This window comes from Protopterus annectens, chromosome 1.part0 (genome assembly GCF_019279795.1).
Source record: "Protopterus annectens isolate FY-2018-M chromosome 1.part0, PAN1.0, whole genome shotgun sequence".
NCBI classification, from domain to species: domain Eukaryota; kingdom Metazoa; phylum Chordata; order Ceratodontiformes; family Protopteridae; genus Protopterus; species Protopterus annectens.
The window spans coordinates 1,208,094,963-1,208,115,673 of record NC_056725.1 but is presented as its reverse complement, the minus strand read 5'-3'; the positions used below and the strand labels follow the sequence as shown (position 1 = coordinate 1,208,115,673).

Below are 20,711 nucleotides of genomic sequence, written 5' to 3'. Positions count from 1 at the left end.
TTTAACTCATAAAAAGATATGTAGTCAGAGATATAACTGACAACAAAGTTTACAACAACTCTTACTATATCTACCAAGGAATATAGCCATGAACTAGACAAAACATTATAAGTTAATGAAGACTTTATATATATGAAAAGAAAAAAAAAAAAGAAAAACAAAATAAAAAAGTACTGTTGATTATTTATGATCTAAGTATAAAACATGAGAACATTGTTATGTGTTGATTAGTCAGTTTGAGGAAATGAATATAATAAATGGATAAATAATGAAAAATGAAGTAATGTTTAAATCATGCTTAATATATTGGAGTGATTGAGTTAAATATATTTGAATTTATATTAACTTTAACATTTAAAGTATAATTGTAAACAGTACCTGTTTCAGACTGGCTTGAAGACAGAAAAACTTTTATTTTGTTGTTTGTATTATTATTTAAACTTTTACAGAATATAAAACATGTAAGATTATTTGTCCTTTAGTTTTTTTTTTCTTTTGTTCAACAGTCTTCCAGTTATTTACTTCAGCATTTCTCTTTGGAGTACTAATTGCCCAGTCCATAGATTCTTTTTGTATTAGGATGTTATTGTTGGTAAGGTATTTTATTGCTGAGTCTACTGTTTTAAAGACGTTTATTCCATTTGGTAGGAAAATTCTCAGTCTTGCTGGAAATAAAAGATGGGTTTTCAATTGCTTCTTCTTCAAGGCTTTTATTATTGGTAGAAATTCTTTTCTTTTAGAAACCACCTTTATAGAGTAATCATTGTCAAATCTGATTAATGTATCATTATATTTGATGGGAGAGTTTGCCCAGGCATTTCTTAATATAAGATCTTTATCTTGTGTAGAAAAAAGTCTCACAATTATGGATCTCGGCTTGTTCTTGATTGGAGAAGAAGTATTTCCAGGAGCTACTAGTGATCTATGTGCATGTTCTATACCATATGAAAGAGCTTCAAGTAATTTCACTACATTTGGTATCCAGGTGGTAAGAAAGTTTATCATATTGTCCCCTTCAGATTTTTTCTGGTAGAAATATTATTTATTCTTGTTCGATTTTCCATATCATCTAGCTTTTCTAGCAAATATGTGTTCTGTTGCAGTAAAAATTCAGTTTGTTGTTCTTCTATTTGGACTCTAGTGTCAATGTCATTTAGTGACTGTTCAATAAGTGATATTTGTCCTTTCTGCTGAGTAAACATTTCCTGAAGCTGTTCTGGTTGTTGTGAGCACTTTTCCTTAAAAGTATCTATTTTATTGTCCATCTTGTCAATTTTAATTGTGAGTTCCTGTATATTTATTATAAGAGATTGTAGATCTTTTCTGAGAGAAGAGTCTTGGGCTGAATTCCTAAGATGATTCATGTTATATAGCTGATATTGGTATTGATTTTCCAGTAATTCATTTGACAGGAATTGTTCAAGTTCTAACAATGAAAGTTTTCCTGTAGATGCTCGAAGTTGTTAAAAATAAGTTAGTAGTAGATATTTCTTCAGACTAAATATTATTTTGTAAAATTCCTGTCAGGAATAGCATTGAGGTAAGAGAGCTGAAATGAAGTGCAGCTATCAGTTCAGCATCCTAGCCACACCCCCCAAAATATATTCTCAATACTAACATTTCTTTCATTGTAAAATGTATTCCTCCTATCTTTATCCTATCTCCCAAACCTTTACTTTTATCCTTATTTAATGTCATACATATTTATTTTAAACATTGTACTACACAAATTATTGTTTCTTTCATCCACAAACTCTTTTTAGTTATAATATCATCTGCATGTGTCATCAAAACTGGAATATCTACACCTGTTTGTATTAAATATCTTGCATTTTTCATTTCACAATTCACCTTACTTATTACCATATTCATAACTAAAGCAAATAATACACCACTTATAGGACAACCTTGTCTTATCCCATTACTCATACCTATTTCTTTACTTAACCATTTATTAGAATTCATATTTTATTAACACTATACCATGTCATACAAACCTTTTTAATTGTACCTCTAAAATTATATACCTCCATTAATTCCCATAGTGTCTTATATTCTATCAAATCAAAAACTTTATTAATATCACCTACCATAAGATTTACTTAATTTATTTTATTTAAAACATCATCCACAAGTTCTCTTACTGTAATTAACAATTCTTGATATCCCTTTCCTTTCATACCATATACATTTTCTTCCATTATATTTTCCAATTTATTTTCCAATTTTTTTTGAATTACCTTCATAAAATCTTAAAATCTTTATTATTTAAAAGTATTGGTCTCCATTTGTTTTTCACCTTTTTTCCATATGAATTTTAATATTCCACTACTCAGTTCTTTATAATAAAGAACTTCATTTAACCATTCATTCAAAACAAGTAACTTTTTCCATTCCATTAAATTTTTATACATTTCATATCCTATCCCATCGGGGCTGCTGCTGAATCTACATTTACCTGTCTAAGCATTTTATCTAACTTATGCATAGTAATCTCTTTTTCAATTTCGTTATTTACTTGATCTGAAATGTTGTTAACTTTCCATATTTTATTTATTCTTTCTTTTTTCTTTAATCATTTCTTCCAAATATTGAACCACAGTTTCCACAGTCTGTGTTTGTTTTCTATCTCTCCAGTCTTACTTTTCATTTCTCACATTACACTATCTTCTTTCACAATCTTACTCAAATATGCTGATACTTCTTCCTTTTTTCCTTGCAATAAGTACCTTTGTTTATATAATAAATTCTTGATCTTTTCACAATTTCTTTTATATAATTATTTTTCTTTATCATAATACACTCTCTCATTCTTTAATTGGGTTTTGAAAGCATTTTCATATATTGGAACACATCTTTCTTTTTTTATCTTTCTGGTTGCTCTCTGTCATTTAAAAAAAACTTTTTGTATTTCCTTTTAAATATAATCCACCATTACGGTTGCCACCCCTCATTTTTTTTTCTGGATTATCCGGAAATCAAACTGATTTTCTGGTAGTCTAGAAACACTGTACAAACTCCGGTATTCTGTTTCAAAAAAAGGAAACAGACTATCGGAATTTGTAAATTGGCTGATTTACTATGCTTTTCTATAAAAAAACATAGTAAATCAGCCGAAAACAAGCAGCAGTAATGGGAAAAGAGGGCATTCCCCGCTAAGTGATGTAACCATGATGACACAAAATGGGCAGAATATGGGCGGGAGAGGGGGTGGGGTGGGCGAGGTTATTGGTGATGTGAGGGGTGTGGCTTTACTCCAGTTTTAACCACAACAAAAGGTGGCAACCCTATCCACAATTCCAACCAATTACTATAAAATGCCTTCATAGTAATACTATCTCTCCATAATTGTATTATCTTATCTTTTCTTTTTCCATTTATTCTTTTTATTCACTTTCCTATTTTTATATATTCTTTATTTTCATTTAGTTCCATCCATATTGCTAAATGATCTGTAAATACTTTTACAACTGTTTGTCCTTCTGATATACCTATTCTTTCAAATATTATAAAGTAATCAATTTCTGATTTCAAAATTCTTTTTCGGTGTGTCCAGAATTTTCTATTCCATATAACTAATTTACCACATTTCTTCTACCATTTTTCTTATTTCCTTTCCTATATTTTTGCCTCTTAATCACAGTTAAAATCCCCTGTTATTATAATATTCATATTCACTACTAGATAATCCAACAATTGTTGAAATTTCTCCCTTTCTTTACAAATAACATAAACATATAAGTTATAATCCTATATACCTTTTCTTGCTATCTCAAATCAAAAATAGTTAACTTTCCTATTCTTACTAGTGTTACATCTAATAACTTCACTGTTCTTCTACATAATACTGGTATTCCTGAAAAATGTTAATTTCCCAAACTCCAATTATATTTCCATCCCATATTTTTTGTTTGCAGTCTTTCTTCATTTATTTAGAATCTTATGTCTTCTAGTACAATTATGTCTACAATATATTTGTTACACCATTCTAAAATCCCTATCCTTCTTAAAACATTTTTAATACTATTTATATTTACTGAAATAATTCTTAAGTTATGACTCTCTTTTTTTCCTTAATTTAAAGGAAATCATTTACTTTCTCAGTTTACATTACCTATTGCCCATTTCCTTTCCTTTTTCATTTAAATTATTCCTTTAGATTTTCTTTTCCTATCTTTTACTCTTCTTCTAATATGATTTTTTTTCCCTTCTACTACTTTTTTATATCGTCTTCATCACTGAATTCTGATTCTTTGTCTATCTCCTCTCTATCCTCTTGCCCTTTATTATTATCCTTTTCTTTTTCTAAATTAGCCTTAATTTCAATTTCTGGCTTTTTTTTCATTTTGTATTATATCCTTTCCATTTTTTTCACTATCATTAAACTCTTTTTAAGGAGGCATATTTAATGTCGGACCATCCATAAAAGCCCAGTTTGTTTACAGTTATAACATTCTAATTCACATTTCTTTTTACCATGTCTTGTTTTCTGAAATATGCAGCATTTCTTTTATCACAATCATTCACAAGATGTCATTCTTTCTCACACACAAAAACGTTTTTTGTTGTTCCCAATATTTCACCACACCTCTGTTACCATCAACATTTTATAACACTTGGAATGTGCACAATTTTTTTCCATTTCCATTTCAAAAAACAACACTGCAAATTCTATTCTCCAGTCCATAAACTCCTGTTATCCTAAACCTGACTCTGCTGGCATGCCACCCCCCCGCTCAACAAAAGAGAAACAATTCTTTTCAACTTTACATACTCATTTATGTAACCTCCCACGCCTCAGTACCGTTTACCCCCCATAGTACCCAAACCTAAGGGACCGCCTCTGCCTACAACATCTGAGCGGTAGGGGGGAATCAAGTCATACCCGGAAGTCCTACAGATCGTGACCTCAACACCATAGAGTGAGCTGTATGCTGATTTTCTTGTAACACTGATCCTGCAGGATGGGAACTGTTAAGGAAGAATGCGACTTCTACCGGGACACTTGGGTCAGATTTTTGGGGTATGCCAATGAGGTTGGAGAGTCATTTCGAGCTTTAGTCCCTGTCAGTTTGGTTTGGGCAAGCTATGGAATAGTCACTGCCTACGTGACAGCAGATGCAATTGATAAAGGAAAAAAGGCATCGACTAGTCATGGAGATGAGCCAGGGAAGACGGGAAGAGTTACTGTAGCCGTGGTAGACACATTTATCTGGCAGTCTTTAGCATCAGTAGCTATTCCTGGCTTTACTATCAACCGAATCTGTGCTGCATCACTGTATCTGCTGGCCAGAATGATTCGGTGGCCTGTCCCAGTTAGAAAGTGGACTACCACAGCTGTAGGACTGTCAGCTATCCCAGTAATCATCAAACCAATAGACAGGTCTGTGGATTTCCTGCTGGACTCTACTCTTCGCAAAATTTACAATGTTGGAGGAAAAAAGCATAACTGATAATAAATCAGTGTGGAAGTAAGGCAACATCTTCTGTAGAGCTCCTGCCATGCATACTCTAAGGCATTCTCAGGAAGGTTTATATACATTACAGTATGAATATCTGAGGAACAATGACAACTATACCTCCATCATTCAATGTTAAGATGAATTCTAAAATACATCACTACCTCCAGATATGGAAGGAAGTAAATTGTATCTAGCTGCTTAATGGAGAGGGCTGTACTGAAAATGAATCTTGTTGACCCATAGACTAAAAAGACAATGTTATAAACTTTTAGCCCTCTGGGCACCATGTGGGATGTACAGAAGAACATGCCCACTTTTTGAACTGATTTTTAGCAGCAGCATTTGTGCTTTATATTTTTATGAAGACATTATTCACTCATGTACTTTGTTTTGTGGGGCAAACATCTGATAAAATATGCAGTGCAGAATGGTAGATTTATCTTTATACTAGATCATTGTTTACTGATAAAAATATGCTGTATGGCATTTATTTATTTTTTTTTATCATTGAAACAATTTTAACCAGGTGAAGTCTGTTACATATTGTCCTAAGGGCAAGTCTCAGATAAAATTACTATGTAGACCAGTACTTGTATTTTTGCATGCACATACAATCATATAGAATTACTGATAGAAAAGAAATCTGTTCAATAGTTTCAGTTATACTGTGCAATAAAACTGTTTTAACTAACAGAGATGTGTTTTTGTGTAGAAAATGCAGTTTAACAAATGTGGTTGTGTGCAGTGGAGAAGGTTGCAGTTTAGCAGCTGTCCATTAGACGCATTTATTTTTCTGCTGTAACACACACAGTTCTGTTGTCGTAAGAGCATGAGACTATTGTTTTTACAGAAGAGAAAGCATTAGGATTTCCATACATGATGCTTAAGTAGAGTTTTCGTGGTGGTGGGGGAGTGCACTAAAGCAGTAAAATACAGCACGAGTTCTTACTCTGTTGTGTGGTAGTGGATCCAACCTGAATTCTCACGGTCAGTGTTACTTGTGAAGGCCAACCCAGGCCTCAGGCTTGAAGCCAGGTCTGACGTGGGGTATCAGTCCTTCATGAAACCAACAATGGGTGGGATTTGCAGTTCTTACCATTTCAGAACCACTGGTCATATTTCCATTTACAGGTAGCTTATTGGGTAAGCTTGGATGACAAAAATACCAGTGGTACATGTATTTTTGGATGGTTATGGTGTATTACAGTTTTCCCACAAATATACTTTTGGCAACTAACTTGCCCTTAAAGATTTTCATACTAAGTGCTTGTTTTATTTGGGAATATCACAGAAAGTTGATGATTGTCAGCAATGTTATGGTAATATTAGGACATTAAAAGTTTCTAAAGCATTCAGTTAAAAAAGGAAGGAGAAGGTTGAGTCAGAGACAAAGCTAAGGGATGCAAAAAAAAGTCATCAGTAAGCTTCTATAGGTATGGCAGAAATTAAGAAAAGAACCCTGATACGAGAGAGGCAAAACTTTCAAAAACAGAAGAAAGATAAGAGCCAAATTCCAGTCACTGCTTCAAACCTTAAAACAGTGGCCACCTCATACTGCTTTGTAAACCTGACAGGCATCTAGGTCTCAGGTGGTGTTTTCTAGTCTGACAGCATTCTTAGGACAGAAATACATGATTATTAAACCTTCATATTCAGCCTTCATGGAGCAGCAGCTTCCCACATATTCTCCACCTAGATGTTCATCAGTGTGTATGTCATTGTGGTAACTGATGTTATTCCAGATTCCAACACTGGACTGCAGTATTTGCAGTTTTCATCTTGGGACGCAGCCTGGACATAGTCAGTATTCCAGCCACAGGCACTGATTTAGTGAACCCTTAACAAGACACTCTGTAGAAGCCTTTTCCACCTCAGCCACAGGAACTAAGAAGAAAAAGAAGACATTCCCCTTGACTTTTTTCTTCTGAAGGCTGTTGCATGAAACCAGCAGTATGCTGTGGAATGATATGATGGCCATGATAATGAGTTGTCTCAGTCTTCAGTTTACCACCCCCCGAACAACATGATGTCCCATTTCAGGAAACTCGGTCACAGGATGGAGTTACTTAAGTATGGGTGTTGTGGCCCATGCTCTCATCTGTGCATGTCATTGTGGTAACTGATCTAATTTTTCTATTTGTAATCTTGTAACTTCTATCATTTGTATTTGTAGTTTGTATTTTTCTGGAGCTTTTCTCCCCAGGACTCCATTGAAAATGGGCTCCTTGTGGCCCAATGGACCATCCTGGCAAACAAACTGCAAAAAAAAAAATATTTAAAAAAATACAGCCCAATCATGCATGGCATTATAAAAGTAAAAGAAGAATCAGTGACTTACAATAAAGAAAATGATTTCAGCACTGATATCTGGGCTTAAAATAGTACACTAACAAATTACTCTACTTTTAATAGTAATTTTGAATCAAACTAAAAAAAATGGAACACATTGCATTTGATTTGATATCAATTAATGACTTTTTTGTTGCTGAGTTTTCATAGATAAGTCTAAAACTGAAGGTAGGTAATTTGTGCACTTCAAGCCAAAGCAAGCAGCGCTAACTTCATCTGTCAGTCAGTTTCTTTTGTTTGGTTTTAATGTTGTTTAATGCTGAGAATAAGGTATGTAGAGGAAATAATTGTGAGTAAAGCCACTGTAAATTTTTAAGGGTGCTAAGTTTCCGGTATTTGGTTCCAGGCATTGAAAATTTCTTGTTCATAGTGGGACTCTTCATTCTGCAGGTGATTTCTTTTCAGATCCTCAAGTTTAGACCTCAGGTTGACAAACACTTGAGTCCAGATACTAACCTGGAAGTCTGATAACTGCAGCTCTACTCCTTCAATTTCTAGCAAGTAGAAAGCATTTAATTCCACAGTACTGTAGACAACTACATCCAGATATCTAATTATTTTAATTGTCTATTCTAAACTTCTGAATTGACTAAATCTTCTAGCAAACTGATCAATTATGGAGTTCCAAATGTGCTGGTACTTTATATATGCAAGGGCTCCATTTCATTTTGCACATCCGAGCTGACCTCCTCGAAATATTTTTTTAGTCAAGGAAAATACTTATAAGTCTTAGTCTCCACATCTCATTTAAAAATTTGAAGTTTAGTTTCAAAGGCTTTTATGTATCCAAACATAACATCAATACTTTTGCCAAAACCTTGTAACTTTAAGTTTAGTTTATTCATATGAACTGAGAGGTCTGTAAAAAACACCAGTGTGCTGACCCATGTGAAATCACTGAGCTGAGGCAACTGTTCCAAATTTTTATTCTCAAGATATAACTTAATTTCTTCATAGCACTCCACAAATCTTTCAAGGACTTTTCCTTGGCTGTACCACCTCACACTGTTGTGCATTAGCAGTCTGCTGTAAGTTGATTCAACTTCCTGCAAAAGTGCAGAAAATGCTCGCTTGTGAAGGGGTCAGGCAGCATTCACTACTTTTGTTACAACTGTCATTACATCATGTAGTTATGTGAATCCTGCCCTGGCACACAACACCTCCTGGTGAATAATGCAATGAAACTGCAGAAGTGGATGCCCAATAGCTTCCATAAACAGTTTCAGAAATCTGACCTTTTTCCCAGCATATTGGGTGCCCCATCTGTCGTCACAGATACAACTTTAGACATATCAATGCTTAGGTCACGGAACAGTTTTAGAACAATTTGCATATCTCATTCTCTGATGCACTTATTGGCACTGTTTCTAGCTTTACCAGCTCTTCCCTCATTGTCTAACCACTGGAAAATCTAGCAATGATGGCCAGCTGAGCTGATGAAGTGACATCAGTAGTTTTGTCAAGACAAATCAAAAAATATTTGCAATTATTTAAGTCTCTTTTTAATTGTTGTTGTACAATGGAGATCATTACCATCACTCTGTCTTTAATGGTATTTCTGCTGAGTGGTAAATCAGAAATACACGTAATAACAGCAACTTTATTTTGCATATATTGAAACAAAAAAGGTGCACATTTTAGAAGAGTTGCTTTAATAAATTCTCCTTCACTGAGGGCCTTTCCATGCTGAGCTATGGAGTGAGCAATGCTGAAACTTGCTGATGTTAAATTCGTAGGGCCTGTTAAAAATTTAAGGAAGTTATTTGATTGACAATAATTGCGGCGTAGCTGCTGAGAATGTATTCCTTCCTTTCATCCTCACATTTTCCTAAAAGCCACTGATGATTTGTTTTGTGTCTATATTGCAAGTGTGAATGCTTAGGTTGTCAAATACAGCACAATTGACACCTATTAAGTGAACCGTGAGTACACCAAACTCTGGAAACCATGAAATTTGAAATCCCAATTTGGCATAGTTGGCCCTTCTGCGGTATAGCTCCGTAAGGTAAGTGTGCGATAGATACGGACCTTAGGGTTAGGGTGCAGGTTAAGGTAAGTGCATAGATAGTAATGTATGTAAGGGTTAGAATTAGGGATTTGTTAAGTGCATGTGTGTGGATTATTTATTTTTTTGGGTATAGCTTATTAGGGTAAGTGTGCAATAGTTACGGACCTTAGGGTTAGGGTGTGGGTTAAGCTAAGTGCATAGATAGTAATGTATATAAGGGTTAGTGTAGGCTTAGAAGTAGGATTTAGGTTAGTGTATGTATGTGGTTTATTTATTTTGTTTGGGTGGGTAGTATGTAGCGAGCGGTGTAGTGGGAAGTATGTTTTATTTTCGTCACTGGGTGGAATGGTGTTGGCCAAACAAAACAAATCGGTGATGTGTATTTCTGCATTTTGAGGTTTCAGTGAATTGTGCGTTCGCTTAATAGGTGTCGATCATGCTGTATTCGACAACCTAAGCATTCGTGCTTATAATATAGACCCTTTGTTTCAAAATGTCTTTTTACATTCCATATTCTACTTACTAGTGACACAATAGGCACAATGATTTGCCATTTCTGTCAATAATGCCATACTTGTCAGTCCATGCAGCTTGAAAGCTTCGACCACTTCCTTTATCACTCAGTCGGTATTTTTTATTTTGAGATTCCTCCATGACAGGGCTAGATTAGAACATTAAAGAAATAAACTTTACAACGTCTGTAATTTTCTACGAGTTCTCACAAATTCAAAATCCATTTCGTCTGACGTCATGAATGAGGAAACATCTTCAGAGGAATTTTATTATAAACACTATGACTCATGCATACTGTATCACATTTATATTTAATAAACAGGTAAAGAAATGAAGGCAACTAAATACAGAATAATGTCATAAACCTACACAAAGGTCGCAGTAAACTATGCCATCTAATCAACAGCAAGGCATGAATTGGCATTATCCCTACTTAACACCATGAATTATGATCCTGGAATGATAGTCTCAAAGTGCTGTTTGGGCGTGCATCAGAAAAAAAATCACAATAACAACTGATACTTGATATTTTAAGATGCCACAGTGCAGTGTAATCTATGCTAGATTTTTATGTCTTTTGGTTTGTCTTCACCATGCGAGACAGAGCTTTCAGACTTAAGTCAACAACATGAAAATGGAAGGAATCCCAACAAGCCCTACAAATGGATCCAAATGATAGGGCTGCATATTTACCTGCAGTTCTAACCAGCACGTAAGTAGCTGCATATATAAGTTTATACCAGTCGACCATAAATATTTTAGTTACAGTAAATTCAGGAATAAACCTTTCTGGTAGAAATACGGAATTAATTAACTGTGTAACAAAGGAAAATAGTGAAAAGGTGTAAGAAATCTCCATCCCTTTACCTCAAGGCCACACGGGAATATGCCAGCAAAGAACTCAAGAACAGTGTTATAAAATGTAAAGCAGAGTATGAACAGATACCAAATTAAAGTACAATACTTTCTTCAGTTATGTCAGAAAATTAAGGAATAATGTCCAAAAGATGTACAAAGCTTGGCCACAATAGCACACATTCCAGTCCCAAGGATATTATATCATAAAATATATTATAGCAATAACCCACGCCTGGGTGTGGCTAATGCTGGATTTACCCACGGTTGGTGTGGTTTGGTCATGAGGGCAAAGCCCAAGTGGCCAAACAAAGACAACCATGGATAAATCCAACATTACCCAAACCCAGAAGTGGGTTATTGGTATTATAAAAATGACATTATTTAAGAAAAAAAATAATTACTTTTCTTAAATAATGGCATTGTATAATGCCTCCTTGCTGCCCTTCCGCAGCTGCCTGGTATTCTGCGGCAGTTCTGATGTACTGCGCATGCGTATGCTTACACAGTACATCAGAGCTGTGGGCAAAAGCAACAGAGAAAGCAAGATCTCTGTTGCTTTTTACAAACTGTCTCACTATGTTAAAGGAGTTTAACATAGCGAGACAGCTTTCAAAAAAAGCAACGGAGAATCTCTGTTGCTTTTTTTAAAGCTGTCTCGCTATGTTAAACCCATTTAACATAGTGAGACAGTTTTGAAAAAAGCAACAGAGAAAGCAAGATCTCTGTTGCTTTTTATAAAGTATCTCACTATGTTAAAGGAGTTTAACATAGCGAGACAGCTTTAAAAAAAGCAATGGAGAATCTCCATTGCTTTTTTTAAAGCTGTCTCGCTGTGTTAAACCCATTTAACATAGCGAGACACCTTTAAAAAATGCAACGGAGATAGGAAGATCTCCATTACTTTTTTTAAAGCTGTCGTGCTATGTTAAACTCATTTAACATAGTGAGACAGTGTGTTAAAAGCAACAGAGGTCTTATGTTCTCAGTTGCTGTAAAAAACGAGTTATACTAATGGAAAAAATCCGGGCGATTGGACCTTTTTCCATTACAATAACTCTGATTTACAATGTGCACGCTGACCAATCAGCGTGCACGTTTTAGAATATTAATGGGGGGGGGGTCATTGTATAATAGCCAACAAACAACAAACATAGAACTAACTTTCTGAGTGTCTGCCCTGAGCAGGGCACGAGACATCTGCTGTGTCAGCACACTGCCTTCTCTCAATATGGGAATGCCCACCATCTCTTGCATTTCCATCAACTGAAGAAAAAACACTTTGATTTATCAGTGCTTTGTTTTGCTTTATTTCTGACAAGTGCCAATTCCACAACAGATAAACTAAGAAAGAAACACACACTCACTTGCCTGCAGAGACTCCAACAATGTTCCACTAATGCTTTGATTATATTTCAGAAGAACCACTTCAAACCACTAATTATATTTCCAAGCAATTTGTAATCTAAGACCAACTAGGAGATGTATAAACATGGAATTTCGTCCTTAATCATAAAGTGCCCAAGTCATTAATAAACTCGTTTGTTGCACAGAAGCCAGGTAAGAGTGAAACAAATAAGTGTCCCAAGCCGTTTTAAATAGCACTGCACATGGGTTCAGAGAAACAGACGAGATGCAAGGTAGAAAAATAATGGTCACTGGAATATGTTGGTTGGCTTCATTTACCCCCCCCCACACACACACATGTACACAAACACACATACACACACACACACACGCACACACACACATGCACGCACACACACACACACACACACACACACACACACACACACACACACACACACACATGCACACACACACACACACACACACACACACACACACGCACACACACAAAATGTAATTTGAATGCACCTTAGTTGTAGCACACTTAGGCATTTAATACCTTCCCACTCCCCATTGTGTTATGCTAGGCCAGGAGAAATATCCATTATACACTGTAACGCTCATGCCAAATAATGACTTTCAGTTTTCTACAATGAGCCAACAGCTGTTGAAAAAAAATAAAACTCATTTGCAAATGCCAAAAACTCTCCATGGCTGATAAAGTAGATAATGATCCCCAAAGATACAGTGGCCAGTGTAAAAAATGTTCATCTCCAAAAACACAGCAAAATGCAAAGACCAACTGTAGGCACGCATGACCAAAAATGGATTCACACCAGTAATACCAACTTAATACCAGTAATGTAATATCAGTGAAAATTAAAATTTTATATATATATATATATATATATATATATATATATATATATATATATATATATATATATATATATATATGGGTCTACCTGATAACACCGACACACCAAAACACTGACAACTAAATAACTGACACGAAAAAACCAACAAAAAAAGAAAGTTCAAAAACATGAAACTTCACATGCCCGACAAACCAAAATCCTGACAATCAACAAAACAAATACCTTTCCCGAAAAACACACACACAACACAAGCACACCAAAAACCTTACAAACCTACACTAAACCTTACATACACAATAACCCAAACCCTAACCCTAAAGTCCGTCACTATCGCACACTTACCTTACCCGCACCTTAACCCTAACCCTAACTCACTTAATCCACCCCTAACCCTTAACTCTGTCACTATCGCACACTTATCTTACCCGCACCCTAACCCTAACTCACTTAATCCGCCCCTAAACCTCAAGTCCGTCACTATTGCACACTTACCTTACCCATACCCTAACCCTAACTCACTTAACCTGTCCCAAAACCTAAATTCCATCACTGTCGCACACTTACCTGACCCGCACCCTACTTTAACATCTGTCACTATCACACACTTACCTTACCCACACCCTGACCCTAACGTCCGTCCCTATCGCACACTTACCTTAACAGGGTGTTCTCAGCATCGGGATTCTCGACTGTCGGTCTTCTCCGTTGTTGATCTTCCGGTGCCGGTGTTCTCATTGTCAGCATTTTCAGGTAGACCCATATATATATATATATATATATATATATATATATATATATATATATATATATGTATATATATATATATATATATGTGTGTGTGTGTGTGTGTGTGTGTATATATATATATATATATATATATATATATATATATATATAAAACAGATAACAAGAAATATTCTGACACATACCAAATATGCTCATTTCCCAACAGAAGACATGACAATAGAGTTAGTGGAAACTTCAAGGGTAAAAGATTGGCACAATGGCACAGAGGAATAGCACGGGGGCTTGGGACTGACTAAAGCTTGGGGCTTGAAGGGCAGGATGAGGAAGGTTGAGTGAATAGCAGATGCCAGCTTACTCATACTGGGTGAGGGAAGGAGTTTTCACAGCCCACAGTGCTGGTGGTTACTAGTGGAGGTTGGGATATTATCCAGAAGCATTGGGTGAGAAGCATTCAACGGTTGCCAATCAGTGTTTGCATTGTAGTCAATGAGATGCATATGTGGTAGCAAGTATACACCAAACAGGCCTAGCAAAGCATTTCACACTTCAACAGAGCATGCAGCAGTGCAACCATTAGTGGAAAGGGACCTTAAGCAGAAAACCTTTATGTCTTCCTTGGTGTTATCTCATGAAAAAGGGATGCTGAGGGTCAGCAGGAAGTGGAGAAAAAAACATAACTGAAAGGAAAAAGGCCAGAAGAGTCAGTTCTAATACTGTTACTAATTATAATTCTGTAACATGTGGCCAAGAACCACTTGAAAGAAAGAAACTCAAATATATGTCATTATTTGGAGCTCAGTCCTCAGATCATAGCAGTAATTTACCAAAAACCCACATACTTTATGAGGAACAGCCCAAAAATATTCATAAAAAATCTGGACATTCTGCGAAAATCTGTACAGTTGAGAGGTATGGTGCAGGGTTACAGACGGCTAAGTTCTTTTAATAATGCTTTGTACAACTTACCTTGTATTTTCCTTCCCGACACTTTGGAAAGCTGATGACACCAATATTTTTGTGAAGTGTGGATGGACTGGACAGACTTTAGCTTCCTTTTCTCACACATACTGCTGATTGTTTGTGCTCTGACTGGTTAATCTGTAAGCTCAGATAACCAGTCAGCTTGATGAAAGATGTTGAATTCTGAGTTTCTGGGTTTATATCGGAAACTATGAACAGCCGCACAAACCACTTTATTTCCAGACAATCGGGAGTAAAAAAAGTAAAATAAAAAAAAAAACATACCAGTCTTGTCTAACTTTTCCAGTAAGTGCATGTGTCACTGAAAATGTTACAGCATGTCACCTATGACACGTGTGTCATAGGTCCGCAATCATGGTCCTAAACCTTTGAAATGGCCATCACTTCTTTACAAATGTTTTTAAATGTCTTTTTTACGTCTCTTTTTCTACTCCTGCTCAAAACTGTATATGTATTTTTTTCTTCGTTTCTCAAAAAAAATACATGTAGTCTCTGTCTCTCTCACACACATACACACATACTAAAACCTGAACCAGAACTTTCATCCCTACTTAAGTAAATTGCAAGTGTGATTGTGTAAAAAAGTACCTCCTTAATCTATGTATTGTAGTCCTCAAAAGTAGTCAGACCCTTTGTTTATGTAACCATTGCTATCTGTACCAGCCCTTAAATAACATGATGACTGAGATTTTCAGTGCTGGTTATGGAGATATGGAAGATGCCGACATCCCATCTAATACTGGTTATGGAACCAAAAATCTAAATTTCTGAAATAAACAAAACAATTCTCAAACAAACTTTTTATCTTGCATATAAGTAAAGAATACAAACATTGTCCCATATACCACTTCCAGACACACACAGTGAAACAGCATAAATCCATCTCTCCTAACCAAAACTTACTTGCAACCTGGAGTTACAAGACCATCCACTAATGACAGATGATATCACATAATATGTTTATACTCAAGTAACTATACTGTTTTCCACTGGATTTAACAAATGGTATGGTTAGTCAAATCATGAGAAGTCTTGCAAAATTGTTAGAATTTTGTTAGAAAAACACAGCATCCCACAAAAAACTTTTAACTTGTCTCTCTGACCTTAACTTTAACACCCCCACTCTGCTGTGGTTCAAAAGCTACCTAGGTAACCATCACCAGTCCTTCAAATGGATAAACTCACTATCCCACCCACTCCCAGTCACCCTAGGTGTATCCCAAGGTTGTATCCTCGGCCCACTTCTATTTAATATCTTCACCAACCAACTCCACCTAGCTACTACAAAAGCTGATATAGTCCAAAAGCTGATGACACAACCCTCATATGTTCTGCACCCACTATCCAACTTCTTCAGCAAAAAGCCCAATTAACTTTCATTGAAATTGAGAACTGGCTTAATAACTCACAACTTATACTTAACCCCAAAAACACCCAACTCATGCTGTTCCACCAAACCACACTTCTAACATCCCCTTTTCCATATTCTCCACCAGTATCCAAATCATTTCAGTCTCAGAGGCAAAACTCCTAGAAATTACCATTGACCAACAACTCAAATTTAATAAACACATCTCAGTAACCATCTCTAAGGTCCAGAAAAAACTAGGCTCTCTCTATAGATGCAAAAGGTACCTTACCTCAGAATCTCGTATTGCCATAACTAGAACTCATCTTCTGTCCACACTGCTATATGCTTCTCCCTCACTAACAAACCTAACTAAAACTGACTTAAACAAACTCTCCACCTGCTACAACAAAATCGCCAGATTCAGCGCCAATGCCAAGTCACATTCCCAACATTGCCATGCCCTACAAACCCTACATTGGCTATAATTCCCCAACCTTCTAAAATATCACCAACTCAATTCAGCCCATCAAATACTGTACTACCCTGAAAAAACACCTGCCCTGAGCAACCTCCTTAACTTCCACAATCCAAATAGATAATTACTCTCTAGAAACAAAGCCTTAATTGAAACCATCTCTTGCAAAAACAACTCAGGGGAATCTTTTTGCCCATGAAATTGCCAAGACCTGGAACAACCATCCTCCTGACCTTAGACTTCTAAATTCTACATCCTCCTTTAAGACTCTCCTAAAATCATATCTTTACTCCAACCATCTATGCAACTGTAACAAGCTGCCATAAACAACATACTACTACAGGGAAACCTCTTTAAAACTCAGGTGCATCCTCTGCCAGGGTCACTGGTCAGACTGTACAATATTCCTCTGAATTCATCTTAATACTCACTGTAAATGCTTGTACAAGTAGTCAACTGTTCATCCATCCATCAGTGAAATACAGCAACTGCTGTGCTCACTCTGCATAAAAATGTCTCACCTTTTTATCCAACAATAGAATATTCTTTGCTATTAACCAAAATATCTTTATAGTGTAACATCCACCGGCAAATTGATTTCTATGCTCTGATTATTGTAAGCAATTTTTGACTGTTTTATACTATGTTAAAGTAATCTACAACTTCTTATTTCATGTAATTGTAAATTGTATTCTCTTTTTTAATTGTGCTGGAGCTTTTCTCCCTAGGACTCTGTTGAAAACAGACACCTGCTGTCCAGTCGGACTATCCTGGTTAACAAATGTGAAATAAAAATAATAAAAATAAATAGAAACTGTAACTAAATAAATAAATAAAAGACTTACACATATATACAAACAAAATCAGATGTATTGTACTTCAACCATGAGATCAAATGAGATTTATCTAAGAAAGTGTATCTACCTAGAGCACATATAAAATGTAAAATAAGTAAATAAATCATATGCCATAAATGTGTAATGCTAAAAATCATTAAACTATATAAAAAAATCCAAACTTTCTGAATATTTCATTAATGCCAGAAAACTGCCTGTGCCACAGCTGTATTTGTTTATAAATAATTTTCTTGTTAAAAAAACATTATCAGAATCAGAATTAGAATCACATTTATTGGCCAGGTGTGCACGCATACAAGGAATTTGACTCCAGTTTCAGTGACTCTCAAAGTATGAATTACATAGACAACATACATACAACTACTAAGAACAAGACAAACGACATACATGCAACTATTAAGAACAAGACAAAAATTAAATATACATATACATATACGTACAAAGTCATACAAAGTGCAAAGTGCAACTCAGTGCAAGAAATACTGAAATAAACTCTGAAAGAAACAGATGTTCACAATATATAAACAATACTGCAGAATCCTTGGAGATTTGGGAAAAAGAATACCCCGACCTAATAAGTTGAGTTATCATGTTCTTATAAAAGAAATGCTCCATAAATGTTCAGCATGAAATGTTTCTCAAAATGTCTGACCAATTAAGTGTCTTGATAATATGTCTTTTCTTATACTACAAATACAGGTTGTTTAAAATTAAGATCCAAGAACTGAAACTATTATTTGAATAGCAGATGCTCACATGACTTTTGTCCATTGCATCTCCACTGAAAATGTAAAGTTCATCTGGAAAGTTGACCACAAGTATTAGACTGTTATTAGTAAGACAGTTCAGTTGTTACACCTAGAGAAAAAATAGCTTTCTTATTAACATGGGGAGCAGTCCTCTACAAAGGAGATGACAAGAGCACTGATAACCTGCGCGGAGGAAACAAATGTGTGCACATTTTGTTTCTGATATGTGTGCACTTTTATTAGATTATGTTTTAGACACAGTCAAATGTGTGATCTGTAGTCTTTTTAGGCTCATTTATTATTTGCTGTCACTCAGTAATCTAATACAGTTGGAGCATATAAATATAAATGTTCACTGGCATTATCTGTTGGAGTCTGATCTTGCTAGACTGAAGATGACTTCTTGGTGAACTGTGTAATTTCAGATTTATGGTTTTGCATCTGAGATTTTCAGTTAGTTATGTCTTTGCCACAAATCTTTGTACATTTTATTTCACATATTGTGCCTTTGGAATTGTTTGTGATGTATATGATTTTTTTACTCCTGTACATATTCACATACTTCCATTTTTCAGTTTACTCATAATCTTCATAATCATCAGCCCTCTTTTTTCCTATTTTACATGGGATTGGTATGCTTCTGTATTTATATTCACATGTTTAGGTTAGGAGACTTTGAGAATGACACAGTGGCACAGCAGATAGTGCTGTCACCTCACAGGAAGAGGTACTCTGGTTCACTTCTCAGCTGGGGTGACTTCTTTGTGGAGTCTGCATGTTCTCCCTGTGTTCATGTTGGTTTTCTCTGGGTGTTGATTTCTTTCCACATTCCAAAAACATGCAGTAGGTGGATTGGAGACACTAAATTTTATTAGTGCACATGCATGTGGTATGGAAGAACAGCCAAGGGAATGCTAGCCACCCAGCACTGTGAACATTGTCTGTATATGATGGTCACCTTTGATGTGACAGTGCAACCCATGTGCAAAAATGGGAAAAGGGGGCAGTCGGGTTATGGATGCATGGACAGACTTTGAGGTGATTGCAGCAGCCTGTGGCTGTTTGCATTAATCGTGTTACATTCTCACAGCCGGTAGTCTTTTGATTAGCTGACTGAATGCTAAAAAAAGCACTATCATTTGAATATGCTAGTAATAAACCTGTGAAGGTGGCAGAAACCAAACCTTGCATGTTTGGATAAGAGATTAATAAATGCAACTAGGCTGCATATACATATTTTATTAAATGCCAGTAAGAAGTAGTTTGTTTGTAAAAGCAGACATAATGGTATCCAGTCCATACTCAAGTTAAGGAATTAGCATTTCCCTGTTCTTATTCCACCTTTTTCTGTGAGGAATGTTCTGCTATAACATGAGCTCTGCAGCTCTTACAAAACACTCTGTACAGGCTGTTACTTCTATGTAACATTTTGTAGTGGAAATTAGTTTCAGCTTATCCATAAAAAATATTAATTGGGGATAGAACCAAACTCTGAGGTGATGTCATCTAAAGTGGGAAACTACCATTTGGTTTATTGTGTTAACATTTTTACCCTGAAAGACCTTTATGTGTTTAGTTAGTTCAACAGATCACAAGGTCCACTGTTTTTGAAAGTGAAATGAAGACCCAGAAAGAGATCCCTCCAGCTATGGTATACAAAATATAAATCAAGAAATTATGGTACCAGGGCTTCAACTAAAAAATAAACTTTTTTGTGACAGTGTACCGATTTTCACAATGTATTGTTTGTCGTTTATAATAAATTTTGTGCCTATACTAACAAATTTACACATACTACAACAACCACAAGAATACATTCCCACTCTCTTGTTAAATTCTTTTGTTTTACTCGATTCAAGAATACTTTTTAGATTCTTGCCCCTCCTAAAAATAATTTTAGGGTAATCACTGAATTTTGCAGACAAGTTTTTGTCATATTTAAATAGTTCCCAATTTTTGTATAGTATATATCTCATATTAATACTATCTTAGTTGAATGTTGTGATAAAACTACATTCAAAACTCATAGTTCCACTACTGTCTGTTGTTTCAACATCATTCACTTCAGTTATGTTTTGCATATTGCTAACTGTGTCTGTGGAAAAACTAAAATTAGGTGTACTATTTTTACACAAA

At 35.4% G+C, this 20,711-nt stretch overlaps 1 protein-coding gene across 1 annotated transcript; it reads left to right on the top strand.

Moving 5' to 3' along the window:
- Nucleotides 1-4,964: 4,964 nt before the first annotated feature.
- On the top strand, nucleotides 4,965-5,669 carry LOC122800506 (mitochondrial fission process protein 1-like). The gene has a single exon (XM_044069959.1). It carries the CDS (start codon nucleotides 4,965-4,967, stop codon nucleotides 5,451-5,453), a length of 489 nt encoding a protein of 162 aa, XP_043925894.1. The 3' UTR covers nucleotides 5,454-5,669.
- The last annotated feature ends 15,042 nt before the right edge of the window (nucleotides 5,670-20,711 follow it).

Coding starts and splice junctions, on each gene's coding strand:
- LOC122800506 (XM_044069959.1), top strand. CDS start 4,965: ATGGGAACTGTTAAGGAAGAATGCGACTTCTACCGGGACACTTGGGTC.